General features: G+C 68.8%; 1 protein-coding gene across 1 annotated transcript; it reads right to left on the reverse strand.

The window, feature by feature from the left end:
- Window positions 1-263: 263 nt before the first annotated feature.
- On the reverse strand, window positions 264-27,131 carry COL5A3 (collagen type V alpha 3 chain; the record flags this gene model as incomplete). Its single annotated transcript, XM_084277790.1, is given in 70 exon segments — window positions 264-519; window positions 2,792-2,816; window positions 2,818-2,948; window positions 2,950-3,027; window positions 3,124-3,192; window positions 3,314-3,354; window positions 3,357-3,420; window positions 3,515-3,763; window positions 3,888-3,941; window positions 4,044-4,079; window positions 4,264-4,317; window positions 4,434-4,541; window positions 4,671-4,724; window positions 4,814-4,867; window positions 5,021-5,128; window positions 5,246-5,299; window positions 6,393-6,446; window positions 6,649-6,702; window positions 6,936-6,989; window positions 7,419-7,526; window positions 7,645-7,698; window positions 7,817-7,870; window positions 7,975-8,028; window positions 8,127-8,180; window positions 8,314-8,421; window positions 9,945-9,998; window positions 10,105-10,158; window positions 10,887-10,994; window positions 11,096-11,203; window positions 11,351-11,404; window positions 11,508-11,597; window positions 11,709-11,816; window positions 11,906-11,959; window positions 12,052-12,105; window positions 12,280-12,333; window positions 12,504-12,548; window positions 12,726-12,779; window positions 15,543-15,587; window positions 16,183-16,236; window positions 16,326-16,379; window positions 16,468-16,575; window positions 16,722-16,775; window positions 17,400-17,444; window positions 17,552-17,605; window positions 17,730-17,774; window positions 17,864-17,917; window positions 18,042-18,086; window positions 18,188-18,241; window positions 18,341-18,385; window positions 18,504-18,557; window positions 18,800-18,844; window positions 18,938-18,991; window positions 19,071-19,124; window positions 19,210-19,263; window positions 19,365-19,418; window positions 19,502-19,555; window positions 19,666-19,722; window positions 19,805-19,888; window positions 20,025-20,099; window positions 20,286-20,348; window positions 20,438-20,479; window positions 20,575-20,622; window positions 20,736-20,879; window positions 20,970-21,065; window positions 21,968-22,117; window positions 22,256-22,378; window positions 22,849-23,011; window positions 23,774-23,987; window positions 24,166-24,333; window positions 27,053-27,131. Coding segments are annotated over 70 exon segments (5,289 nt in total). The 3' UTR covers window positions 264-372.
- Between the last annotated feature and the right edge of the window lie 176 nt (window positions 27,132-27,307).

Genomic DNA, 27,307 nt, shown 5'->3' on the forward strand with positions numbered 1-27,307 from the left:
GGATGGGGGGGTGGGGGGCGTCGCCGTGCTGAGGACACGTCCAGTGCTTCACTAAGGGGCTCTCTGGGAGCGCTGTAGCACCACGGGGAGGGGGCTGGCTCGGACCCCCGCCCCCCCCCCACAGTCTGGGGCACCCTGCTCCAGCTCCCCCCCCCCTCCTCTTCCCGGGGAGGCAGCAGTATAAATTAAGGGGGGGGGGGCGTGCAGGCAGAAGGGGACGGCGATGAGTCCTGAGTTCACCAGAGCAGCCCCTGGGGGGCTGTCCCTGGGGCGGGGGGGCGGCAGAGGGAGCAGGGGACCCCCCCTCTTCCTCCTCACGCCGTGTTTCCCCCCCCCCCAAGCCCCCGCCCCACACTCTGTCCGGGGCCGCGCTCAGCCCATGAAGCAGACGGGGCCCAACTCGAAGCCGAATTTCTGGTTGGGGTCTCCGAAGTCGGTGACGGCCACGTCGGTCAGGGGCAGCCGCTCCACGCGGGACGAGGCCACCTCCAGCACCGTGCGCTCCTGCCCGCGGCGAGCCTGCGGGGGCACCCGCGGTGGGAGGGACGGGGGGGGGGAGGTGGGGGACGGGGGGGTGATGGGGGCATGGGGGGGAGATGGGGGGGGGATGGGGGCATGGGGGAGATGAGGACATGGGGGGGAGATGGGGGGAGAGGGGGGCATGGGGGGGATGGGGACATGGGGGGAGATGGGGGGAGAGGGGGGCATGGGGGTGATGGGGGCATGGGGGGGAGATGGGGGCATAGGGGTGATGGGGGGAGATGGGCACATGGGGGGGATGGGGGCACAGGGGGGGAGATGGGGGCATGGGGGGATGGGGGGGAGATGGGGGCATGGGGGTGATGGGGGCATGGGGGGGAGACGGGGGGAGATGGGCACATGGGGGGGGATGGGGGCACAGGGGGAGATGGGGGCACAGGGGGAGATGGGAGGAGATGGGGGCACAGGGGGTGATGGGGGGAGATGGGAGGAGATGGGGGCATGGGGGGAGATGGGGGCATGGGGGGGATGGGGGCACAGGGGGGAGATGGGGGCATGGGATGATGGGGGGTGATGGGGGCATGGGAGGGATGGGGACATGGGGGGGAGATGGGGGGAGATGGGGGCATGGGGGTGGTGGGGGCATGGGGGGGAGATGGGGGCATGGGGTGATGGGGGGAGATGGGCACATGGGGGGATGGGGACATGGTGGGGAGACGGGGGGAGATGGGCACATGGGGGGGATGGGGGCACAGGGGGGGAGATGGGGGCATGGGGGGATGGGGGGGAGATGGGGGCATGGGGGGATGGGGACATGGCGGGGAGATGGGGGGAGATGGGGGCATGGGGAGATGAGGACATGGGGGAGATGGGGGGAGATGGGGGCATGGGGGGGATGGGGACATGGGGGGGAGATGGGGGGAGATGGGGGCATGGGGGATGGGGACATGGGGGGGAGATGGGGGGAGATGGGGGCATGGGGGTGGTGGGGGCATGGGTGGGAGATGGGGGCATGGGGGGATGGGGGGAGATGGGGGCATGGGGGTGATGGGGCATGGGGGGGAGATGGGGGGGATGGGGGCATGGGGGAGATGAGGACATGGGGGGAGATGGGGGGAGAGGGGGCATGGGGGTGATGGGGGCATGGGGGGGAAGGGGGGAGATGGGGGCACATGGGAGGGGATGGGGCACAGGGGAGATGGGGGCACAGGGGGAGATGGGGGGAGATGGGGGCACAGGAGGTGATGGGGGGAGATGGGAGGAGATGGGGGCATGGGGGGGCGGGGGGAGATGGGGGCATGGGGGGAGATGGGGGCATGGGGGGATGGGGGCACAGGGGGAGATGGAGGCATGGGGGGATGGGGGGAGATGGGGGCATGGGGGTGATGGGGGCATGGTGGGGAGACGGGGGGAGATGGGCACATGGGGGGGATGGGGGCACAGGGGGGGAGATGGGGGCATGGGATGATGGGGGGAGATGGGGGCATGGGGGATATGAGGACATGGGGGGGAGATGGGGGGAGATGGGGGCATGGGGGTGATGGGGGCATGGGGGGAGATGGGGGCGGGGGGGGATGGGGGCATGGGGGGCAGATGGGGGCATGGGGGGAGATGGGGGCTTGGGGGGGATGGGGGGAGATGGGGGCATGGGAGTGATGGGGGCATGGGGGAGATGGGGGCATGGGGGGGACGGGGGCACGGGGGGAGATGGGGGCATGGGGGGGAGATGGGGGCACAGAGGGTTGATGGGGGTGCAGGGGAGAGATGGGGGAGATGGGGGCACAGTGGGTTGATGGGGGCACAGGGGAGAGATGGGGGAGATGGGGGCACAGTGGGTTGATGGGGGCGCAGGGGGAGATGGGGGCACAGAGGGGTGATGGGGGCACAGGGAGAGATGGGGGAGAGATGGGGGCACAGGGGTGATGGGGGCGTAGGGGGAGATGGGGGCACAGGGGGGAGATGGGGGGAGATGGGGGCACAGTGGGTTGATGGGGGCGCAGGGGGGAGGTGGGAGCACAGGGGGTGAAGGGTGCACAGGGGGTGATGGGGGCACAGGGGGTGATGGGAGTATGGGGGGAGATGGGGGAAGAGGGGGGAGATGGGGGCATGGGGGGGAGATGGGGGCACAGGGGGTTGATGGGGGCACAGGCGGTGATGGGGGCGTAGGGGGGAGATGGGGGCACAGAGGGGTGATGGGGGGGAGATGGGGGCAGAGGGGGGAGATGGGGACATGGGGGGGGAGATGGGGGCACAGGGGGGGTTGCGGGGGTCACAGGGTGGGGGGGGTGACCCCGCATCTTGTTGCGCTGACCTGGCATCCGTCGCGGAGGCGCGGACGGGGCGGCGGGGTGGTCGTGGCCCAGCTCCTCCTGGTTGGCGCCGCGGAAGCGCAGGGCGCGGGCGAAGGAGCCGGCGCGGGCGTCGAACCAGGCGGCCACGTGCTGGCACGTCAGCGTGAAGCTCTGCCGGGGCGCGCGCGCTCAGCAGCCGCAGGAAGGTCAGCTGGGTCACCGGCACCGCGTTCCCCTCCGCGTCCACGTAGGAGAACTGGGGAGGGGGTGATGGCACACAGGAATTGGTGGGGGTGGTGGGGACTCACCAGCCCACCCCTCCCTGCCCCGGAGGAGCGCTGGTGGTCCCCACCTTCCTGCCCCTCTTGAAGGTGCTGTACCACGTCCCCGGCTTCTCCCTGTTCCAGGCGGCCAGGCGGACCTGGTGGAGGGGGGATGGAGATGGTGCTGGGGGTGTTGCTCACCCCCTACCTTGCCCCCCACTCTTCCCCAGCTTGCCAGCACCATGAAGTGCTTTGGGGACCCCCCACTTTGGCACTCACAGACTCAAACTTCTTCTCAGGGAACAGGCAGGTCTCTCCCCAGCCGTGAAGTTGCAGAAGACGCGGAAGGCGTCGCGGGAACAGCCCTGGTTGGGGTCGATCCAGTACTCCCTGGCCAGGATGGACAGACAGACAGACAGACAGTCAGGCTCCAGACAGGCACAAGCCCCAAACCATCCCCCTCCCTGTCCCAACCCCCTCCTCACCATCCTGGAAGTGGGGGTGTCCCAGCTGCAGGTCCCGGCAGACGCGCGCGGGGCTCTCCGGGGTACCCAGGGGCCGCCGCAGCTGCTCCACCTCCGTGCGCAGGGAGCTGAGCGATGCGTACACCTCCTCCAGCCCCCTGGCATCTGGGGGGGGTGCCCCCCGCTCCCCTAAAAGCCCTTGGGCCGCCCGGCGTTGCCTCCTGCTCGAGGGCAGCGGCTCCTCCAGCAGCTCGGCTGGGCGGCCCTGGGATATGGGGGGGTGGGGGGTAAGAGTAAGACGCAGCAGGATGAGGAGGGGAGGGGGTCTGGGGACGTCCCAGCGGGGGACAGGGGTGAACTGGTGTCTGGCCAGAGCATCCCTGACTCACCGGTGGTCCTGGCGGCCCTGGGGGCCCAGTGTCACCTCGGGGACCCAAAGCACCCTGCCAAACAAGAGGACTCAGCACCGTGGCACCCACAATGGGACCCCCTGAGCTGCCTGCCCCCCTCCCCAATCCCAGTATCCCCCCACCCCCAGCACTCACCGGTGAGCCTTTGGAGCCCTTCTGGCCCAGGGGTCCCTGTGGGGAAGAGAGGAGAGGAGAGGAGGGGGCACTGGCTGGACCTTCAATAACCCCCTGAGCCCTCCCCACAGCTTGTGCTCCCCCCTTCCCCTCCCACCCTCCTGGGGACGGAGCCCCAGGGGGGTCCCCAGGGGAGTTAAGGGGGGTGGGAGACCCCTGGAGACCCCACACAGCTACTCACCGAGAGCCCAGGGGGGCCAGGGGGGCCGGGGGGGCCGGTGGGTCCAGCCAGACCCTGTGGGTAGGGGGCAGCATCAGCCTGGAGCTCAAAGGGGTTGTGCACCATGTCTGTGTCCCACCCCCCCCCACCTTGGCTACCCCCAAAGTTCAGGGGTGCCCCCAAACACTCACAGGGTCTCCTTTTGGTCCTGGGGGTCCCTGGATGCCGGGGAGCCCCTGGTCTCCTTTCTCCCCCATCTCCCCCGGGGGTCCAATGAGCCCAATCAGTCCAGCATGGCCCTGGGTGGGGAGGGGGGGAGGAGTGGGGGGGGGGGAAGGCAGCATCAGGCAGCCCCCCCTCCCCACGAGGAGGGGGCTGTGGGTTTGAAGCCAGGCTGAGGGACCCCAGCACCCATCCCCTGGTCTCACCTTGTCTCCCTTGTGGCCGGGGTCTCCCTTGAGGCCAGGCAAACCCACGGGACCCTGCGAGAGGCCAAGGGGGTGTCACAGCCCCCAGACCCAGCTCGGGTGTGTCCCCCCCACCACCCAGGGCTCCTGTACCCCCAACTTACCAGGGGGCCGGGTGGTCCCGCTTGTCCTGGAGCCCCCAGCAAACCCTGCTCCCCCTGGAAGAGACTCGGCGTGGGAGAAGCCCGAGGCTGAGCCCCCCCACCCCAAAACACACCCCCCTCCCCAAGCTGCAGAGCCCACCCAGCCTGTTTTGGGGGTGCAGCCCTGTGTCAGCACGGGAACCCCCTCCCCACAGCCCCCAGACTCACAGCAGGGCCGGGGATCCCTCGTAGCCCCTCGGAGCCCGGCTGGCCCGGGGGTCCCTGTGCACCCACAGGACCCGTCTTCCCAGGGGGTCCCTCGGTGCCCGGTGCTCCCTGGGGATGGCAGGACAGATGGACCCCCCCCCCCACCCTGGGACCCAGCCTGGGGGCTGCTCCCCACTGCTGGGGGCTCTGGAGGGGAACTGGGCTGGGGGACTGACCCCCACTCACCTTGGCACCCTTCTCGCCCTGCCGGCCCTCGCGCCCCATCGGTCCCACGGGGCCCTGGAGGGGGAGAGGAGGGGGAGAGGGAGGGCATGGGGAGAGGGGAGATACAGGGAGAGGGGAGATACGGGGAGAGGGGGACATGGGGAGAGGGGGGATATGGGGAGAGGGGAGATATGGGGAGAGGGGGGACATGGGGAGAGGGGAGATACGGGGAGAGGGGGACATGGGGAGAGGGGGGACATGGGGAGAGGGGGGACATGGGGAGAGGGGAGATATGGGGAGAGGGGGACACAGGGAGAGGGGAGAAAGGGGAAAGGGGAGATATGGGGAGAGGGGAGATATGGGGAGATTGGGATATGGGGAGAGGGAGATATGGGGAGAGGGGGACACAGGGAGAGGGGAGATAGGGGGAAAGGGGAGATATGGGGAGAGGGGGGGCATGGGGAGAGGGGAGATATGGGGAGATTGGGATATGGGGAGAGGGGGATATGGGGAGAGGGGGACATGGGGAGAGGGGGGACATGGGGAGGGGGAGATATGGGGAGAGGGGGGACATGGGGAGGGGGAGATATGGAGAGAGGGGGACACAGGGAGAGGGGAGATAGGGGGAAAGGGGAGATATGGGGAGAGGGGGGACATGGGGAGAGGGGGGACATGGGGAGAGGAGAGATATGGGGAGAAGGGGGAGAGGGAGAGGGGGATATGGGGAGAGGGGGACACAGGGAGAAGGGAAATATGGGGAGGGGGGGAGAGGGGGAACATGGGCAGAGGGAGACATGGGGAGAGGGGAGATATGAGGACAAGGGGGACACAGGGAGAGGGGGGACATGGGCAGAGGGGGACATGGGAAGAGGGGAAATATGAGGAGAGGGGGGACATGGAGAGAGAGGAGAGATATAGGGAGAGGGGGGACATGGGGAGAGGGGGACACAGGGAGAGGGGCGATATGGGGAGAGGGGGGGCACAAGGAGAGGGGAGACATGGGGAGACAGAGACACGGGGAGAGGGTGGCACAGGGAGAGGGGGGGCACAGGGAGATGGGGGGCACAGGGAGATGGGGGGCACAGGGAGCCCCGCTGGCTCGCAGCCCCGCTGCACCCCACTGCACCCTGCCCTGTCCCTCCCCCCATCCTCCCCTTCCCCTCCTCACCCTCCGTCCGGGGGGTCCCGGGGGACCCGGCTCCCCTGAGGCACCTGGTGGACCCTGAAAAGGAGCCGGTGGGAATTTGGGATGAGGGGAGAGTGGGGGGGAATGTGTGGGGGGGTGAGGGACACCTGAGAGCCCTGGGAAGCAGCACAGCTCAGGTAGAGTCGTCAGCCCCCCCCAGACCCCCCCCAGACCCCTCCCCAGCCCAGGGTGGTCCCCTGGGAAGGCAGCCGGGACCCCCCACGCTGTCCCCACTCACCGGCAGCCCAGGGTCCCCATTGTCACCCTTCTCCCCAGCGGCTCCATCCAGACCCTGTGACACAGCAGAGGGTCAGCACCCACCTAGCCGAGCCCCCCACCCCGAGCCCCCCACCCTGAGCCCCCCACCCTGAGTCCCCCATCCTGAGCCCACCCCTCAGGACACCAGCAGAGTGGGAAGAGCCCCCCCCGGTGTCCTGGCAATGGGGGGGTCAGGGGGGGTCAGGGGGGCTGCAGACCCCTGGGAAGGGGCTGGTTCTGCTCTGTGGCCCCTCCCAGGGTGCTCACCGGGACACCGGGGTCTCCGGGGGGTCCGGGATCCCCAGGGAAGCCGATGGGACCCTGCGGAGAGAAAGGGAGAGGGTGGGACTGGGAGGGGGCCCTGGGGCTGGGAAAGAAGAGGTGGGGGGGATGTGGGGGGGGTTAGGGCTATGGGGGGGACATGGGGGGCAGGATTAGGGCTATGGGGGGACGTGGGGGGTGGGATTTGGGCTATGGGGGGGCTGTGGGGGGGTATTAGGGCTATGGGGGGATGTGGGGGGTGGGATTTGGGCTATGGGGTGGCTGTGGGGGGGATTAGGGCTATAGTGGGCTGTGGGGGGCAGGATTAGGGCTATGGGGGGGACATGGGGGGGATTAGGGCTATGGGGGGCTGTGGGGGGCAGGATTAGGGCTATGGGGGTCTGTGGGGGGTGGGATTAGGGCTAGGGGGGGGCCGTGGGGGCTCAGGCTGGGGTCCTCCAGCCTCTCCACGCTCCCTCCCCTGCTCACCAGGTTGCCTTTGGCTCCATCCTCTCCGGGGGGTCCCTTCTTGCCCGGGGGTCCGGCCGCCCCCGGCTGCCCCGCGTCTCCCTTCTCCCCTGTGTCTCCTTTCACACCCTGTGCCGGGATGGGGGGGTCAGGGCAGAGCTGGGGAGGGGGCGCTGGGGGCACTAGAACCTTCTCCAGGGGCTCTGCCCACCCTTCCCTGCCTCCCCCTCCCCTCTGCTGTACTCACGGGTGCTCCGGGCTCCCCTGGGGCTCCGGGGTCTCCCGCCTCACCCAGCTCCCCCTGGGTGAGAGGAGAGAGAGGGGATGATGCTGAGGGGTGCTGGGGGGTGCTAGCAGCCCCCTCCCACCCCAGCACCCAGCCCCAGCCCCACTCCCCTCTCCCAAAACCACTGCTGTACCTTCTCTCCCACGGCACCCGGCTGTCCCACGCCGCCCGGCATTCCTGGGGGGCCCTAAAGGACAGAGGATGGGGGGGAAAAAAGGGGGGTACTCATGTTGGGAGCAGCCCCTCTCCCCCAGCAACCCCCCCCTTGTGCCCCCCAGGGGTTGTACTCACCTCAGCACCGCTGGGTCCCTGCGGCCCACGGGGTCCTGGTGCGCCGGGGGGACCCTGTGGGGAGACCAGAGAGGGGTCAGGGTGCTCCCAGGGGAGAGGGGGCAGAAAGGGGGGGTAAGAGGGGGGCAAGTAGGGCTGTGGGGTGTCCTCACCATGGGGCCAACGTCTCCATTCTCACCCTTCTCTCCTGGTGGGCCTGGCATCCCCTGTGGGCACCACACATTAGGCTGGGGGGGCTCCAGAAGCCCCTTGGGGAAGGCAGAGGGTGCCCTGGCTTGGGCAGAGCCCAGGCTCATGGTGGGGGGTGGGGGTGTCATTGTGTCCCCCTCTGCTCCCTACCTGCAGGCCCGGGGGGCCGCTCAGGCCAAGGTGACCCCGCGACCCCTCGTCTCCCTTCTGGCCGAACATCCCCTGCTGCCCGCGGCGCCCCGGCTCCCCGTCCGCTCCCTGCGCGGGGGGACAGGGGGGTCAGCGGCCCCTGACCCCCACGGACCCCAGCCTGGGGGGTGGGAGGGATGGGGAGGGGGCAGGGGCTGGGGGAGGGATCCGGGAGCTGGGGGGGATCCGGGAGCTGGGGAGGGGGCCAGGGGCTGGGTGGGGGGGATCTGGGAGCTGGAGAGGGATCTGGGAGATGGAGAGGGGGCCAGGGGCTGGGAGGGGATCTGGGAGCTGTGAAGGGATCTGGGAGCTGGGGAGGGGGCCAGGGGCTGGAGGGGGATCTGGGAGCTGGGGAGGGGGCCAGGGGCTGAGGGGGATCTGGGAGCTGGGAAGGGATCCGGGAGCTGGGAAGGGATCCAGGAGCTGGGGAGGGATCTGGGAGCTGGGGAGGGGGCCAGGGGCTGGTGGGGGGATCTGGGAGCTGGGGAGGGGGCCAGGGGCTGGGGGGGGATCTGGGAGCTGTGGAGGGGGCCAGGGGCTGAGGGGGATCTGGGAGCTGGGGAGGGATCCGGGAGCTGGGAAGGGATCCAGGAGCTGGAGAGGGATCTGGGAGCTGGGGAGGGGGCCAGGGGCTGGTGGGGGGATCTGGGAGCTGGGGAGGGGGCCAGGGGCTGGGGGGGGATCTGGGAGCTGGGGAGGGATCCAGGAGCTGGGGAGGGATCCAGGAGCTGGGGAGGGATCTGGGAGCTGGGGAGGGGGCCAGGGGCTGAGGGGGATCTGGGAGCTGGGGAGGGGGCCAGGGGCTGGGGGAGAGATCCGGGAGCTGGGGAGGGATCCGGGAGCTAGGGAGGGGGGCGGAATCTGGGAGCTGGGGAGGGGGCCAGGGGCTGGGGGGGCGGATCTGGGAGCTGGAGAGGGATCTGGGAGCTGGGAAGGGATTTGGGAGCTGGGGAGGGATCCGGGAGCTGGAGAGGGGGCCAGGGACTGGGGGGAGGATCCGGGTCCTGGGGAGGGATCCAGGAGCTGGGGAGGGGGCCAGGGGCTGGGGGAGGAATCCAGGAGCTGGGAAGGGATCTGGGAGCTGGGGAGAGGGCCAAGGGCTGGGAGGGGATCTGGGAGCTGGGGAGGGGGACAGGGGCTGGAGGGGGATCCGGGAGCTGGGGAGGGGGCCAGGGGCTGGGGGAGAGATCCGGGAGCTGGGGAGGGATCTGGGAGCTGGGGAGGGGGCCAGGGGCTGGGGGAGGGATCCAGGAGCTGGGGAGGGGGCCAGGGGCTGGGGGAGGGATCCAGGAGCTGGGGGGGGGGCCGAATCTGGGAGCTGGAGAGGGGGCCAGGGGCTGGGGGGCGGATCTGGGAGCTGGAGAGGGATCTGGGAGCTGGGAAGGGACCTGGGAGCTGGGGAGGGATCAGGGAGATGGAGAGGGGGCCAGGGAGTGGGGGGAGGATCCGGGAGCTGGGGAGGGATCCAGGAGCTGGGGAGGGGGCCAGGGGCTGGGGGAGGAATCCAGGAGCTGGGAAGGGATCTGGGAGCTGGGGAGGGGGCGAGGGACTGGCGGGGGGATCCAGGAGCTGGGTGCTCGGCAGCGACTCACCGCAGGGCCGGGATGCCCGATGGGTCCCTGGATTCCAGTGGGTCCTGGGGGACCCTGTGGGACAGGAGCCCCCACACGGGGTCAGGGCAGGTGCCAAACATCTCCCCCTCCTCACTGCTCCCTCCCCAGGCCACCCTAAACCCCCCTGCCCCCCACTCACCGCATCACCCTTGTCGCCTTTGCTGCCCTTCTGGCCCGGGAGCCCCATCTCGCCCTGTGGAGGACATGGTGACACCAGACAGCCAGGGGAAGCTGCCAGGGCTCTGGGGATGTGGTGACACCAGACAGCCAGGGGAAGCTGCCAGGGCTGGGGATGTGGTGACACCAGACAGCCAGGGGATGCTGCCAGGGCTCTGGGGATGTGGTGACACCAGACAGCCAGGGGAAGCTGCCAGGGCTGGGGATTTGGTGACACCAGACAGCCAGGGGAAGCTGCCAGGGCTCTGGGGATGTGGTGACACCGGCAGCCAGGGGATGCTGCCAGGGCTCTGGGGATGTGGTGACACCAGACAGCCAGGGGATGCTGCCAGGGCTCTGGGGATGTGGTGACACCAGACAGCCAGGGGAAGCTGCCAGGGCTGGGGATGTGGTGACACCAGACAGCCAGGGGATGCTGCCAGGGCTGGGGACCACAGCCAAGGAACCAGCACCAAGGAACCTTCACCACCTGCCAAGCGCTGCCCAACGCCAGCCAGGGATCCCCCCACTCCAGGGAAGCCGTGGGGACCCTGCCCCATCCCCAGCAGCCAGGGATCCCCCCAATCCAGGGAAGCTGTGGGGACTCTGCCCCATCCCCAGCAGCCAGGGATCCCCCCACTCCTGGGGAGCCATGGGGAACCCACCCCATCCCACAGGTCCCCCAGCCCTGGGGTCACCCCGATGCCTGTCCCAGGGTGCTGAGTGCCACTGCCAGGGGTGCTGACCCTTGTCCCCAGGACTCACCTTGTCCCCATCCTCACCGGCGGGGCCGGGGGGGCCACCCGGGCCCGGCAGCCCCACAGGGCCCTGGATCCCATCGTGCCCAGCCGGCCCCAGGGCACCCCGCTCACCCTGCGGGCAGGAAGGGGCAGGGGGCTGGCTGGGACCCATGGGCGATGCAGCCTGGCCCAGGACTGCCCCCCAACCCCCCCTGCCTCACCCCACACACCTACCGGGGAGCCCTTCTCACCAGCAGGACCGGGGGGGCCCTGGGCACCCCCCCGGCCCGGCAGCCCGATGCCTCCGGCAGCCCCCGTGGGGCCACGCTCTCCGGGGGAGCCCTGGGGAGCAGGGAGAGCTGGGATGAGGGGAGGAAGGCCTCACAGTCTTCCTCCTCTCCAAAGAAACCTCTAAGGAGTATGTATGTTCCAAGGGAACCCCCCCCAAACTCCAGGGACCCCCCCGCAAAAAACCCCGTCTGTACTCACCGTGGGGCCAGGGGGGCCAGGGGGACCTTCCCCACCCTTCAGGCCAGGTGGACCCTGGAAGCCGAGCAGGGCAGATGGTTAGGAAGGGCCCCCCCACCCTGCCCACCCACCCCCCTTGATGGGAACAGGCTGCTCCCAGGCCTGGGGCACCACTCACCGTCTCTCCAGGTGCCCCCCGTGTGCCAGGAAAGCCGTGGGTACCGGGGGGGCCACTCTTACCAGGGATGCCAGCGGGGCCGGGGTCACCCTGCAAGGCAGAGAGGGGTCAGGGGGGGCTGGGAAGAACCCAGAGGGACCCCAGCCCCACCTGGCTCAGGCTCGTGGTGGTCTGGGTGGGACCCCCAGCACCAGCTCCTACCTTGGCTCCCTCTCGGCCAGCAGCTCCAGGCAGACCCTGCTCCCCAGGGGGGCCGGGGGGGCCAGGGTGCCCCCTCTCCCCCACGGGCCCTGTCTCTCCTAATTTACCCTGTGGGGACAGAGCAGGGTGAGCGTTGTTTAGGGTGGGGGGGTGGGGGGGGTCTCTCCACCCTGCCCACCTCCATCCCTAGCACCCACCTGGGGTCCCACCACCCCCGTGGGGCCGGGGGGGCCGGTTTTGCCATGAAACCCCTGTGGAGGAGAGGGGAGAGGGGAGGTTAAGCTGGGTATCACCAGGTGTGTGTGTGTCCCCCACCCCAGGGAAGGGAAGTGGGGGGACCCACCGGCTCCCCACGCTGTCCTGGGTGTCCTGGCAATCCGTCCTTCCCGGCGGGACCCTGCGCAGCACAGAGGTAAGAGGGGGGGGGGATAAGTAGGGGGGTAACTGGGTCCCCCACCCTACTGCCAGCACCCCACAGGGCACAGGAGGAGGAGGAGGAGGAGGAGGAGGGGGGATGCAGCAGCCCCCCACGCTGTCCCAGACAGAGGCAGGACCAGATGTCACCACTTACCGGGGGTCCCTTCGTGCCCGGGAAGCCGCTGGGACCCTGCGGACCTTGGGGTCCCTGTGGGAGGGAGGGAAACCCCAGAGTCAGGGGCAAAGGGGTTGTCCCTGCACCCCCACAGCACCCACACGCTCCCCCCCGTGCCCAGCACCCTGTTTTCCCTGTGCTTGACCCCTTCTTGGGGTGCCTTTGCACCCCTCAAGCCCACAGCAACCGGGACCCCCACTCACCTTCTCTCCCACCGCCCCGGGGGCCCCGTCGTGACCAGGGTCTCCCTGGGGAGAAAGAACCAGGCTGAGGATGGCAGCAAAGACCCCCCCCCACCCCCTCACCCCACCACCCTAAGGCCCCACTGCCCCACTGCCAGCACCCAGGGCCATGGGGACCCCGAGCATGGCGGGGAGGGGGGGATGTGGGGGTCAGGGAGGGACCCCCAGGAGGTTCCCACCTACCTTGGGGCCGGGTTTCCCCGTGGGACCGGGCAGACCACGTTCCCCTGGGAGACCCTGGGCAGAGAGGAGGAGAAGGGTGGGCTGGGATGGTGGGGGGGTGGGAGTGGGGCTGGGAGTGGGGATGGGATGGTGTGGAGGTGGGAATGGGGCAGGGATGGTTGGGGGGTGGGATGGTGTGGGGCTGGGAATGGGGCTGGGATGGTGTGGGGGTGGGATGGTGTGGGGCTGGGAGTGGGGCTGGGAATGGGGCTGGGATGGTGTGGGCCTGGGATGGTGGGGGGCTGGGAGTGGGGCTGGGAGTGGGGCTGGGATGGTGTGGGGCTGGGATGGTGTGGGGCTGGGAATGGGACTGGGATGGTGTGGGGCTGGGATGGTGTGGGGCTGGGAATGGGGCTGAGAGTGGGGCTGGGATGGTATGGGGCTGGGAATGGGATTGGGAATGGGGCTGGGATGGTGGAGGGGTGGGAGTGGGGCTGGGAATGGTGCTGGAAAGGTGCGGGGCTGGGAGTGGGGCTGGGAATGGGGCTGGGATGGTGTGGGAGTGGGAGTGGGGGTGGGAAGGTGTGGGGCTGGGAGTGGGGCTGGGAATGGGGCTGGGAATGGGGCTGGGAATGGGGCTGGGAAGGTGTGGGGCTGGGAATGGGATTGGGAATGGGGCTGGGAAGGTGTGGGGGTGGGAATGGGGCTGGGATGGTGTGGGGCTGGGAATGGGGCTGGGATGGTGTGGAGGTGGGAATGGGGCAGGGATGGTGTGGGGCTGGGATGGTGTGGGGCTGGGATGGTGTGGGGCTGGGAGTGGGGCTGGGAATGGGGCTGGGATGGTGTGGGCCTGGGATGGTGGGGGGCTGGGAGTGGGGCTGGGAGTGGGGCTGGGAATTGGGGTGGGAAGGTGTGGGGCTGGGAAGGTGTGGGGCTGGGAGTGGGGGTGGGAATGGGGCTGGGATGGTGTGGGGGTGGGAGTGGGGGTGGGAAGGTGTGGGGCTGGGAATGGGGCTGGGATGGTGTGGGGCTGGGAGTGGGGCTGGGAATGGGGCTGGGATGGTGTGGGGCTGGGATGGTGTGGGGGTGGGAGTGGGGGTGGGAAGGTGTGAGGCTGGGAGTGGGGCTGGGAGTGGGGCTGGGAATGGGGCTGGGATGGTGTGGGGCTGGGAATGGGATTGGGAATGGGGCTGGGAAGGTGTGGGGGTGGGAATGGGGCTGGGATGGTGTGGGGCTGGGAATGGGGCTGGGATGGTGTGGAGGTGGGAATGGGGCAGGGATGGTGTGGGGCTGGGATGGTGTGGGGCTGGGAGTGGGGCTGGGAATGGGGCTGGGAGTGGGGCTGGGAATGGGGCTGGGATGGTGTGGGGCTGGGATGGTGTGGAGCTGGGAATGGGATTGGGAATGGGGCTGGGATGGTGGAGGGGTGGGAGTGGGGCTGGGAATGGGGCTGGGATGGTGTGGGGCTGGGAATGGGATTGGGAATGGGGCTGGGAAGGTGTGGGGGTGGGAATGGGGCTGGGATGGTGTGGGGCTGGGAGTGGGGCTGGGAATGGGGCTGGGAATGGGGCTGGGAAGGTGTGGAGCTGGGAATGGGGCTGGGAAGGTGTGGGGGTGGGAATGGGGCTGGGATGGTGTGGGGCTGGGAGTGGGGCTGGGAATGGGGCTGGGAATGGGGCTGGGAAGGTGTGGAGCTTGGAATGGGATTGGGAATGGGGCTGGGAGTGGGGCTGGGAATGGGGCTGGGAAGGTGTAGGGCTGGGAATGGGATTGGGAATGGGGCTGGGAGAGGGGAGACAGGGCTGGAAATGGGGGGAACGGGGCAGGGGAAGAGCTGGAAGCAGCATGGGGAGCTGGGGGACCGGGATGGATCCAGGGAAAGGGGGAAAGGAGCCGGGATGGACGCAGCCATGGCCACATCCCATGGGATACAGGAGGAAGTTCGGGGGCTGGTTGCCACGGGTGACAGTGGTCCCCAGGCTCCGTTTGCCGTGGGAAATGACCGGCTCCAGCCAAATTGGGACGGGACAGATGGGATAGATGGGATGTGTGGGATAGATGGGATGTGTGGGACAGATGGGATAGATGGGATGTGTGGGATAGATGGGATATATGGGATGTGTGGGATAGATGGGATAGATGGGATGTGTGGGATAGATGGGATATGTGGGATAGATGGGATAGATGGGATATGTGGGATAGATGGGATGTGTGGGATGTGTGGGATAATGGGATGTGTAGGATATGTGGGATGTGTGGGATAGATGGGATGGATGGGATGTGTGGGATAGATGGGATGTGTGGAATATGTGGGATAGATGGGATATGTGGGATAGATGGGATGGATGGGATATGTGGGATGTGTGGGATAGATGGGATGTCTGGGATAGATGGGATATGTGGGATAGATGGGTTGGATGGGATATGTGGGATAGATGGGATGTGTGGGATAAGTGGAATATGTGGGATAGATGGGATATGTGGGCTGTGTGGGATGTGTGGGATATGTGGGATAGATGGGATGTCTGGGATAGATGGGATATGTGGGCTGTGTGGGGTACGTGGGATATGTGGGATAGATGGAATGTCTGGGATAGATGGGATATGTGGGCTGTGTGGGGTACGTGGGATATGTGGGATAGATGGAATGTCTGGGATAGATGGGATATGTGGGTTGTGTGGGCTGTGTGGGACAGGGAAAGGCCGGAGTGCCGGTTGCCATGGGATACGGCAGCCCCGGGCTGGCTGCTGTGGGATCCCAGCCCGGCTCGGCCCTGGGGGGGCACAGCACAGGGGGGCTGCCCTGGCACCCCGGCCCAGGATGGGGGGGTGACTCACCGGGGACCCGCGCTGCCCCATCTGCCCGGCCGGGCCGGCCTTGCCCTGCGCAGAGAGAGGAGGGACAGGGTGACAGGGCAGGACAGGGTGACAGGACAGGACAGGGTGACACGGTGACAGGACAGGGTGACATGGCAGGACAGGGTGACACGGTGGGACAGGGTGACACGGTGGGACAGGGTGACAGGGCAGGGCAGGGTGACTGACACAGTGTGATGGGACAGGGTGACAGGGCAGGACAGGGTGACACGGTGGGATGGGACAGGGTGACAGGGCAGGACAGGGTGACATGGTGGGACAGGGTGACACGGTGTGATGGGACAAGGTGACAGGGCAGGACAGGGTGACACGGTGGGATGGGACAGGGTGACACAGTGGGACAGGGTGACAGCGCAGGGCAGGGTGACACGGTGGGACAGGACACGGTGACAGGGCAGGACAGGGTGACACAGTGTGATGGGACAGGGTGACAGGGCAGGACAGGGTGACATGACAGGACAGGGTGACACGGTGTGACGGGACAGGGTGACACAGTGGGACGGGACAGGGTGACACAGTGTGAAAGGACAGGGTGACATGGTGTGACGGGACAGGGTGACACGGTGGGACAGGACAGGGTGACATGACAGGACAGACTCACCCTCTTGCCTTTCTCTCCCACCAGCCCCACAGGACCCTGGAAGCCGCTGGAGCCCTAAGGAAAGCAGGAAGAAGGGGGGTCCCAGGGCTGACAAGGTCCCAGGACCCCCCAAAACCCCCCCAGACCCCCCCCCCCGTGCTCACCTTGGGGCCCTGGCGCCCCGGGTACCCCGGCAGCCCCGGCACTCCCAGCTTGCCCTGGGAGGGAGAGAGCAGAGCTGAGCCCTGGGCTCCAGGGACAGGGAGGGGACAGGGGGACAAGGGGACACAGGGACCCCCCTCTCACCTTTTCACCCGCGGGGCCGGCAGCTCCCGGTTCCCCCAGGGGACCCGTCTGCCCCTTGAGCCCCTCGGGACCGTCCTCACCGCGGGGACCCAGCGAGCCCTGCGAGCCCTGGGATGGAAACACAGGCTCAGGGTTGGGGTCCCCCAGAGCTGCCTGTGTCCCCCTCCCCCCTAACCCCATCCCCAAGCCCTCTGCAGCCCCACGGGGCTTCGTGCCACCCCACAGAGACCCCACCAGCCCAGGACCCCGCTTACCCTGTCCCCCTTGGGACCCATGTCCCCCTTAAAGCCGGGGAATCCATCTTCTCCCTGGACAAGAGGCACGTTTTTGGGGGGGCTGCGTCAGCTCTGGTGGGCTGGCTCAGCCCCACAGCCCAGCAGAGGGGCTGGTGGGATGTGTGGGGTATGTGGGATAGATGGGATGGATGGGATGTGTGGGATAGATGGGATAGATGGGATAGATGGGATGTGTGGGATAGATGGGATATGTGGGATAGATGGGATGTGTGGGGTATGTGGGATAGATGGGATAGATGGGATGTCTGGGAGATGTGGGATATGTGGGATAGAAGGGATGGATGGGATATGTGGGATGTGTGGGATAGTTGGGATGGATGGGATATGTGGGATGTGTGGGATAGTTGGGATGGATGGGATGTGTGGGATAGATGGGATAGATGGGATGTATGGGATAGATGGGATGTGTGGGATAGATGGGATGTGTGGGATATGTGGGATAGATGGGATATGTGGGATAGATGGGATGTGCAGGATAAGTGGGATAGATGGGATGTGTGGGATATGTGGGATAGTTCCCAGGCATCCCCACAGCCACAGCTGTTTCAGGGCAGGGATGAGTTGCCCCCCCCCGCCAAACCCCCCCCCCCGGGACCCCCCCACCCCCTGCTGTCCCCTCTCCCCAGAGCCTCTCACCTTCTCCCCTTTGCTGCCCTTCAGGCCCCGCACGCCAAAAGCTCCCTGTGGGGACACAGAGGGGTGCAGGGGAGACCCCAGCCCAGGGGGTGCCATCTGACCCCCCCTCCCCATCACTCAGAGCCCCCCCCCAGAGGGCAGGCTGTGCTTACCTTCACCCCACGGGGGCCAGGGTAGCCAACGGGCCCGGGGGCACCCACAGGACCCTGGGGATAGAAGGGAGAGTTGGCAATAACACCCCCCCCCCCAGCCCCCAACCCTGGAAAGGAGGGGCTGCCACCCCCAGCCCCAGGGTATGAGGTGATTTGGGGGGGGGTCTCAGCCCCTTACCTGGAGCCCCTTCTCTCCTGCTGGCCCTTCTCGGCCGGGGTGACCCTGCAGGGACACCCAGGAAGTGAGTCTGCACCCCGAGCTGGGACAGCCCCCCCAGTGACCCCCACCCCCCCCAGTGACCCCCTACTCACCGGGGGCCCGTCAGCCCCAGCCACACCCTGTATCCCCGGCTTTCCCGGTGGGCCCTGGGGGAGAGGGGGATGTGAGGGGGTGCAGAGGGACTGGGGGGGTCCCCATGCCACCCCCACAGAGCTGGGGGGGGGGGCTCCATCCGTGTGCACCCCCCATCCATGCCAGGTCCTGCCTCACCTTGTCCCCTGGCAGCCCAACGGGACCCTGGGGGCCAGGGAGACCCTGGGAGAGAACAGAGTGGGGTGTTGGGGAGGGGGCTGAGGGGTACCCGAGCCCCCAGCCCCGTGGGGACACCCCAGTGGCCCCCCATCACCTCCCCATACCTGTGGGCCGGGGTTCCCTTGCTGTCCTGGGGGTCCTGGCTCCCCGTGGATTCCCTGGGGGGTGGAGTGGGGGGGGGGGGAGAAAAAGTCCATGAGGAACCCCAAAATGGGGCTGGGGGCTGCTGGGGGGCTGGGGGGTGCCCTGACACCCACCACGTTGCCTTTGGGCCCTGGTGCTCCATCGATGCCGCTGACACCCTGGGGACAAAGGGGGGGAGGGTCAGGGTGATGGGTGACAGGCTCAAGGTCCCCAGGGTGTGAGGAGGGGGGGGGACAGACGGACAGACAGACGCCAGGCAGGAGCGGTGTCTCATACCGGTGGTCCTGGGGGCCCGGGGGGGCCACGGGAGCCGATGAGGCCTCTCATGCCCTGGGGGCCAAGGACAGGGGGGGTCAGTGAGGGGGCTCAGCTGGCAGCGCTGACCCCAGCACCCCCACACATCCCAGGGGTGGGGGGGCCTCCAGCACCCAAATCCCTCCTCTGAAAAGCCACGAGGAGAGAGTAGGGGGCCAAGCTTGCCCCCCCCCCCAGCCCCTCAGCCCCCCCCTCAGTGCTCCTGGGGCTGGGGGAGAAGCCAAGCCCAGCTCTGGGTGCTGGCAGCGGGTACTTACGGGTTCCCCTGGCTGCCCACGGGGTCCTGGGAGCCCATCGGAGCCCTGGAGAGGTGGGAGAGGAGCTGAGAACATCCCACCACCCCCAGAGGGGTTGGGATCCTTCCCCCCCCACCTCCCCAGCCCCACACTCCTCACCTTGAGACCCTTCTCCCCGGGGGGGCCCTCTGGGCCCGGCTTCCCCACATCCCCCTGCAGAAGAGAGAGAGGATGAGGGGGGGGCACAGGGGGGGGTGGGGGCAGGAGGGGCCGTGGCACCGTCCCCACTTACCCTGTGGCCCTTCTCTCCAGGCAGCCCCGGCAGCCCGTCGAAGCCCCTGTCACCCTGTGGGGTGGGATGGGTGTCAGGTTGAGCCCTGAACACCCCCCCCCACCAGAACCCCCCCCCAGCAGCACCCCACACATGAGACCTTGGGTCCAGTGTCCCCGGGGAGGCCCCTGGCACCGTCAGCTCCAGCACGACCCTGTAAGACGGATCCCAAGGGGTGGGAAGTGACCCCAAAGCTCAGGAATTGGGGTCCAGAGCATTTTGGGGAGGTACAACCCACCCCCCCCCAGCACTTACCCGTCTGCCCAGCTTCCCTGGTGGTCCTGGAGGGCCCTGCATCCCCCTGGGACCCTGATGAAGAAGAGGATGAGGTGGGCAGGGGGAGGTGAGGGTTGGGGAGGGGGGAACCCCGGCGCAGCGCAGCCGAGACTCACCCGCGGCCCCACGTCCCCCACGTCCCCTTTCAGGCCGGGGTGTCCTGGGAGACCCTAAAAAACACCACAGAGCCCAGCCCCCAGCGTGGGGGGATGCTCACCGGGGGGTGGGATGCACCCATGGGGGGTGTCTGAGGGGGGTGGGCACCCTAAAGGATACTCACCAGTGGGCCCGGGCGGCCGGTCAGCCCCATGGGACCTGGGGGACCCTTCATGGCAAGCTGGGGACAGGAGGGAGGAGAGGGTGAGGGGAGGCTGGGGGTGGGTGGGGGGGGGTCTGGGTGGGTGGGGAGGGGTCCTCACCTTCGCCTGCTGTAGGATCGCTTGGGCTTGGGCTTCTTGGAAAGAGACGGTGGGACCCTTGAGGGAGTCCCCACCGAACTGGAACTGGGGTGGGGAGGGGGGAAGGAGCACGGTGAGGGGTGGGGGAGTCACTGGAGACAGCCAGCTCCATGTCACCTAGAGAGCCATCCCCCACCAGAGGGTCCCTGAGGGTCCCTGAGGGTCCCATCCCGGCGCTCACCGGCAACATGATCATGGTCCCCGCTGGGCCACGGATCCCGGCAGCTCCCGGCAGCCCCGGCCGTCCCGCGGGACCCTGGTGGGGAGGGGGGTGGGGGGGGAGGTGGGGAAAGGGGAGGGGGCTAAGCTGAGCTGCCAGAACCCAGCTGTCAGGCCAGGGCTTGCAGCTCCATCACCCACACGCCACGGCGGCATGCACCGGCACGCCGGCGGGACCCCGCGGCCCCCACACAGACCCCCCCTCCCCATCCCAGCTCTGTACCTGATCTCCAGGGTCCCCGGGCAGCCCTGGGAGCCCTGGTGGTCCCAAGGGACCTGTTTCCCCCTGAGGAGAACACAGAGGGATGTTAAAGCTTTGGGATCTCCAGCCCACCCCCTCCCATCCCACCCCGGCAGCCGCCCACCGCTCCTCACCGCAGGGCCTGGGGGTCCCGGCAGCCCCTCGAACCGACGACCCTAAGGGAGAAGAGAGGGAGCCCTGACTCAGAGGGGTGCCCTGGGGTGCTGAGAGGGTTGGGGAGGGGTGGGGGTGGGATCCATGCTCCACTCACCGGCTCCACGATGGCTGGTTCACCCTTCTGCCCCTTCAAGCTGGGCTCCTGCAAAGCATGGAGCTGAGGACCCGCTGGGTGAAGGGCACCCAACTGCCCCCACAGCCTTGGGACCCCCTCCCAGTGCAAGCAGACAGAGCTCTGGGGGTCCCAGGTGTTACCTGGGGGGCCTGGATCACCGTGGTGTCCTGCCTGGCAGGCCCAAACCGCTCCTGGCTCGCAGGGTCCCCGTCGTAGTAGTCCTCATAGCCCAGCAGCTCGGTGCTGCCAGCCCCAGCGACACCATCCTCATCCTCTCCGGGGTCCTGCGGGGCACAGGGAGATGCTGGGGGTCTGAAGTGTCTGTCAGGGGGAGGGAAACCCCCAGCCCCCCAGCCCCCCAGCCCTGGTGCTACCTCGAAGGGGTGGGTGTCGTTCAGGGTGATGCTCAGGGTGGTGGCGACGCTCGGGGGGGTCGGTGAAGGGGGGGTCTCCTCTGTCAGCGTGGGGGCCTTGGGTGGTGTGGAAAGGGTGCAGGGTGAGGGGGGTGCTGGCCCAGGACCCTCATGGGGTCTGGCAGAGCCAGGGGCTGCCCTGCTTTTTTTTGGGGAGGGGGTAGACACCATGGCACATCCCAGCTTCGGGATGCTGGAGCCGTTCCCCATTTGGGACAAGGCTCCAGGACCCCGGTGCTCTGCAGCTCCCAGGGGCAGGGGAGGGGGGTCGCGCTGCCCCCCATCCCCGGGGCTACGCAGCCCCTGGCTCCCAGCAGCCCCTGGAGCGCAGCCACCGGGTTGACTCATCGGCAGGACGGGGCTTGGCGCACGCCGCGTCCCCAGCTGCAGCCGTGACCCATTTCCAGAGCCAAGGAGGCCGAAAGCGGGGGCAGGGGGGGCGTGGGGGGGGGGCTGTTCCTGCCCTTCCCCAGCATCCCCACCCAGGGGATCCCCCCCCCGGCTGCCGGGACCCGCTGCGTGAGGACAGGAGGCGTGGGAACGGCTCTGCCCCAGGTACCAGCGGGATCAGCATCCTGTGGGGACGCACCGGCTGCCCCAGGACCACCCCCCTCCCCCCGAATTCTGGGGAGGGGTCGTTCCGGCCAGAGCCCCACAGGCACCTCCAACGGACCCAAAGGTCCGTTTTTAGGGGGTCCAGAGTGGCTGGAGCCGCCCCACTTTGTCCCAGACGTGTGTGAACAGGGAGGGGTGGGAGCTGCGTCGGGTGCGCGCAGGCACCGGCCAGCTCCGGGATGCGTCCTGGAGTCACTCACAGCGGGACCTGACCCACTTTTAGGGCAGATTTGGGTCCGGTGTGTCCCGTCTCAGCCGTGGCGTGGTGCTGGTGAGCCCTGGAGCGGGCACAGTGCGGGGACCAGCAGCCTCTACCCCTCTGCCGGGGTTGTCCCCCTCTCTACCTGGCTGGGTGTGATGCTGGGTGTGACAGTGGGCTCAGGGACCTCACGCTGCTCCTTGTTCCTCCTCTTCTTGCCCTTCCCTTTGCGCTTCCCTTTCCCCTTCCCCTTCTTCCTCTTCCTGCCTGAGGTGCTGCTGGGCTCTGGGCTGCTCTGCAAGGGGCACGGAGAGAAACGGGGGATGTCAAGGGGGGTCCTGGATGCTCCCCCCATGCTGATGCTGAGCCCAGCAGCATCCCCACAGGCTGCCCAGTAGGGTGGGAGCTCCCGAGGGTCTTCCTGGGTGCTCACCTCCTCTGGGAAGGGGGCCAGGAGAGGGTAGAGCAGGGGCTGGTCACAGTCTGGCATGTAGAGCTGGCAGTAGGAACGGGCGGCCTCCGGGTCGGCCACGATCAGCAGCTGCTGGACATCCCCCTGCAGCGAAGGAGAAGCAGGGGGGAGCACGAGGGATTGGGGGTCTCTGCCCCCCTAAATCCACAGACCGGGTGCCCACACACAACCCAGATGTGTGGGGAAGAGCTGGAGCCCGTCCTGTCCCTGTGGGCGGCACGGGGCAGCCAGTGGGGACACCCCCTTGGAACAGAGGGTGCCAGTGAACAAAGGGACCCTTGTCAGCCTGCTGGGGACAAAAAAGGGCAGGGGGGGCACCCCACAGGCCTCTGCTGTGGCCCCTGACATTTGAAGTGGGAGGGATTGCAGGGAGGGGGAACAGGGGCACCCTATGGGCACAGAGACACCCCATGAGGACAAGGAACAGCCCCCAGCGCAGTAACTGGATGTGTTCCCCCCCGCCCCTTGCTCCCCCCAGACCCCCTGGCTACCAGGACAAGGGTGCTGCCAGCCAGCCAGGGGTGCTGGCACAAGGATTTTGGGGAGGGACCCACCTGAAACACCTCCTCATCCAGGAGGCGGGCCCCAAAAACCGTCACCCCCTGGGTGCTGATGACGGGCCGGGGTCCCCGCTCCAGGGGCAGCGTGGCCAGGGGGTGACAATCTACCAGCAGAGAGACCTGGGTGCCCTCCACAGCCAGTGCCACGCGGTGCCACCTGCCGAGAGGGGACTCAGGTGGTGGGGAGGGGACACGGAGGGACCCCCGGGGTGGGGGGGGGTGTCCCGGCCCCTCCCCGGCACTGACAGACCCCCAGGGTGGGGACCCCAGCCCCTCCCTGGCACTGAGAGATCCTGGGTGGAGGTGTGTGCCCCAGCCCCTCCCTGGCACTGAGAGACCCCAGGGTGGGGGCCCCATCCCCTCCCCGGCACTGAGAGACCCCCAGGGTGGGGGCCCCATCCCCTCCCTGGCACTGAGAGACCCCTGGGGTGGGTAGGGGTGCGCCCCAGCCCCTCCCTGACACTGAGAGACCCCCCGGGGTGTGCACCCCATCCCCTCCCTGGCACTGAGAGACCCCCAGGGTGCACCCCATCCCCTCCCTTGCACTGAGAGACCCCCCAGGGTGCGCCCCATCCCCTCCTTGGCACTGAGAGACCCCCAGGATGCGCCCCAGCCCCTCCTGGCACTGAGAGACCCCTGGGGTGGGTAGGGGTGTGCACCCCAGCCCCTCCTGGCACTGAGAGACCCCCAGGATGCGCCCCATCCTCTCCCCGGCACTGAGAGACCCCCAGGGTGTGTGTGGGGGTCTGTGCACCCCAGCCCCTCCTGGCATTGAGAGACCCCTGGGGTGGGGGGGGTGTGCCCCATCCCCTCCCTGGCACTGAGAGACCCCCCGGGGTGTGCACCCCAGCCCCTCCTGGCACTGAGAGACCCCCAGGGTGTGGGGGGGCTGTGCACCCCAGCCCCTCCTGGCACTCACCGTCCGTCAGCCAGGCTGACCCTGCGGAAGACGGGGTACTGTTCGGGGGGGGGTCTCCCCTCCTGGTCCTCGTAGAGGAAGACAGGGGAGAGCCCGACCTCCAGCCCCAGCTGCTGCACGCCGCGCTCGTCGTAGAGGGACAGCAGGAAGGCCTGGCCGCCGCGCCGCGCGCGCACCGTGGCCACCAGCGAGAAGTTCTCCGGGAAGGAGCCATCTGAGGAGGGGAAAGGAAGAGGGGGGGCACCCATCAGTCTGAGCCCCCCCCACCCACCCACCTACAGCAGTGAACCCTAAGAGGCAGCTCTGCACCCCGAAAGGGGCCGCTCGCCCCTGGGCGCTGCTGGGTTTGGGATTGGGCTGAGTTTGGGGGTGGGGGGGTGGGTTGTGGGTACCGGGGAAGAGCTGCCGGGTGGGAGCGCTGAGCTGGGTGCTGTTGTCCACACGGAAAGCCAGGTCGGGGTCCTGGGTCCCTGGGCGCTGCGGACAGATGCCGGCGGTGACGGTGACGCCATCCCGGCCGTCCTGCATGCCCAGGGTCTGCAGCACATCCACCAGCACTGCTGTGGAGGGAGCGGGGAGCCTTCAGAGGGTGGGGGACCCCCCTGTTCAGAGGGTGGGGGACCCCCCCTCCATCACCACCACCCCACAAGGCACCCCGGCTGCTCCAGCCAGGCCGCAACCGCGTCCCCATCCCCCTGCTGCCTCCCGCCAAGGCCGGCTCGGGGCCAGGCAGCTGTGTGGGCCCAAGGTCCGGTCCCGTGGCTGCCAGATTCCTTCAGCGCATTCCTCCGCCCCCGGGCCCGCTCTGCACCCCCCCTTCCTGAACGGGTGCACCCCGCAGGGCTGGGAGGGGTCTGTCACCCACGGGGGACACCACCCCCCTCCACACACCCACATCCCCTCATCACCCATAAGCTGCACCTAACTGGGGTGTGGGGAGTGGGTTTGGGGTGTGGGGAGGGGGTTTGGGGTGTGGGGAGGGGGTTTGGGGTGAGGGGAGTGGGTTTGGGGTGTGGGGAGGGGGTTTGGGGTGTGGGGAGCAGGTTGGGGGTGTGGGGAGTGGGTTGGGGGTGCAGGGAACGGGTTGGGGGTGCAGGGAGCAGGTTGGGGGTGTGGGGAGTGGGTGGGGGTGCAGGGAGTGGGTTTGGGGTGTGGGGAGTGGGTTGGGGGTGCAGGCAGCAGGTTGGGGGTGCAGGGAGCAGGTTAGGGGTGCAGGGAGGGGGTTGGAGTGCCGGGAGGGGGTTGGGGTGCAGGGAGCGGGTTGGGGGTGCAGGGAACGGGTTGGGGGTGCAGGGAGCAGGTTGGGGGTGTGGGGAGTGGGTTGGGGTGTGGGGAGTGGGTTGGGGGTGCAGGGAGTGGGTTGGGGGTGTGGGGAGGGGGTTTGGGGTGTGGGGAGTGGGTTGGGGTATGGGGAGCAGGTTGGGGTGTGGGGAGCGGGTTGGGGGTGCGGGGAGCAGGTTGGGGGTGTGGGGAGTGGGTTGGGGTGTGGGGAGTGGGTTGGGGGTGCGGGGAGCGGGTTGGGGGTGCAGGAAGCGGGTTGGGGGTGCGGGGAGCAGGTTGAGGGTGCAAGGAGTGAGTTGGGGTGTGGGGAGTGGGTTGGGGTGCGGGGAGCGGTTTGGGGGTGTGGGGAACGGGTTGAGGGTGTGGGGAGCGGGTTTGGGGTGTGGGGAGTGGGTTGGGGGTGCAGGAAGTGGGTTGGGGGTGCGGGGAGCAGGTTGAGGGTGCAAGGAGTGAGTTGGGGTGTGGGGAGTGGGTTGGGGTGCGGGGAGTGGGTTTGGGGGTGTGGGGAACGGGTTGAGGGTGTGGGGAGCGGGTTTGGGGTGTGGGGAGCGGGTTGGGGGTACAGGCAGCAGGTTGGGGGTGGGGGGAGCGGGTTGGGGTTGCAAGGAGCGGGTTGGGGGTGTGAGGAGCAGGTTGGGGGTGCAGGGAGCAGGTTGGGGGTGGGGGGAGCGGGTTGGGGTTGCAAGGAGCGGGTTGGGGGTGCTGCCCATGCTCTGCAGGGAGCCAGACCCCCACCCCAGGCTGCGCCAGGGCACGTGGAGGGTTAATCCAGCCCAGCCAGGTGTGCAGGGGGTGGGGGGGGGGGGTTGGGGGGCCATGACAGCAGCCACATCAGAGAGCGCCGGGGGCCCCGACAGCACCCACCCACCCACCCACCCACCCACCCTCCCTCCTGCCGCAGAGGCCTGTCTGGGCAGGCCAGGCAAAGGCAATCCGGGGTAGGGGGGGGACACATTCCTCTTTGGGCTCCCCAAAATGCCCACACAGCCCCCCCTGGCCCAGCTGGGGCACCCCAAGCATTGTGGGGGGGAGTGGGGGGGCACAGCAGGCCGAGGCCAGGCTGGGAACGGGCTGACCCTGCTCCGGCCCAGCCGACTCTCAGGCCCTCCTGACCCCACACACAGGGTCCGGCTTCCTGCCGGTGCTCCCTGGGGAGTCACAGCCCGGCCTGGGGGGGCCCCACACCCCCCCCCTCTGGGCTGGGGACCCCGAGACGGGGCTGCTGGGTGGCCTCAGGTCAACCCAGCTCCTCTGGATGCCGGACCCAGGCGTGGGGGGGGCTCGGGGTGCTGGGGGGGGCCCTGGGGGTGATGGAAATGGGGTGAGGGCCCCCCCCCACGACCTCCAGGACCCTCATTAATCCCAGTTATTCTCAGCTTAACCCCAGACCACCCCCCCCCCCCCCCCACTCCAGCCTGGGGGGCAGCACCACCAGCCAGGGCAAGAGGCTTTTGGGGGGGGTTCACCCCCACCCCTACCACTGGACTGGGTGGGGGGGGGGGGGAGGGAAACACCCTCACCCTGAGGGGGTGGGGGCACCCCTAACCCTCCCATAAAGCCCCCACGAAGGGACACGGGTGAGCAGCCCCTCCCCGAGGGGAGCACCCCCAAGAGACCCACGGGGAACGTCCGCACCCCAGGCGAAGTTGGGGGGGGGGGTGTCCCTATCCCACGACCGGAGCCACGCGGGACCCCCCCGAGCCCCATTCCCGGGGGTGTCCCCACTCCCGGGGTACCCTGACACCCCCCACCCCCTCCTCCCCCGGGACGCTGCAGCCCCCAGCCCTGTCCGTGGTGCTGAAGGCGGGGGGAGGGGGGGGCGTGGGGACCCCACGCGTGACAACACCGGGGGGTCCCGTGGGGACTCCCACGCCCGGCGCTGGGGTTCGCAGAGCCGGGTGGGGGTGGGGGGTGTCCCGGGGAAGGATTGAGGGGGGGGGGGGACGGGACACACAGACACGCGTGGGCGTGGGGTTCCCCCTTCCCGGTGCGCGTTACCTGCCCTGGCCGGGGGCAGCCCCGGCAGCACGGCGAGGAGAGCGGCGAGGAGCGCGGTGGGCACCGGGCAGAGCTCCATGCCCGGCCCTGGCTGCCCGGTCCCGGAGCTCCGAGCCCGCCCTGCCCGCGACGGGGCTCGTCGGGCTGCCGGGGAGAGGGAGGGGAAGGGGGAGGGAGGGGAGAGGGAGGGGAGGGGAACCCCCGCCCCCCCCCCCCTCCTGGCCCGGCCCACGGGCGGATCCCAGCCCCCCGGGG

The sequence above is a fragment of the Gallinula chloropus genome, assembly GCF_964237585.1.
Source record: "Gallinula chloropus genome assembly, chromosome: 36".
Classification (NCBI taxonomy): Eukaryota; Metazoa; Chordata; class Aves; order Gruiformes; family Rallidae; genus Gallinula; species Gallinula chloropus.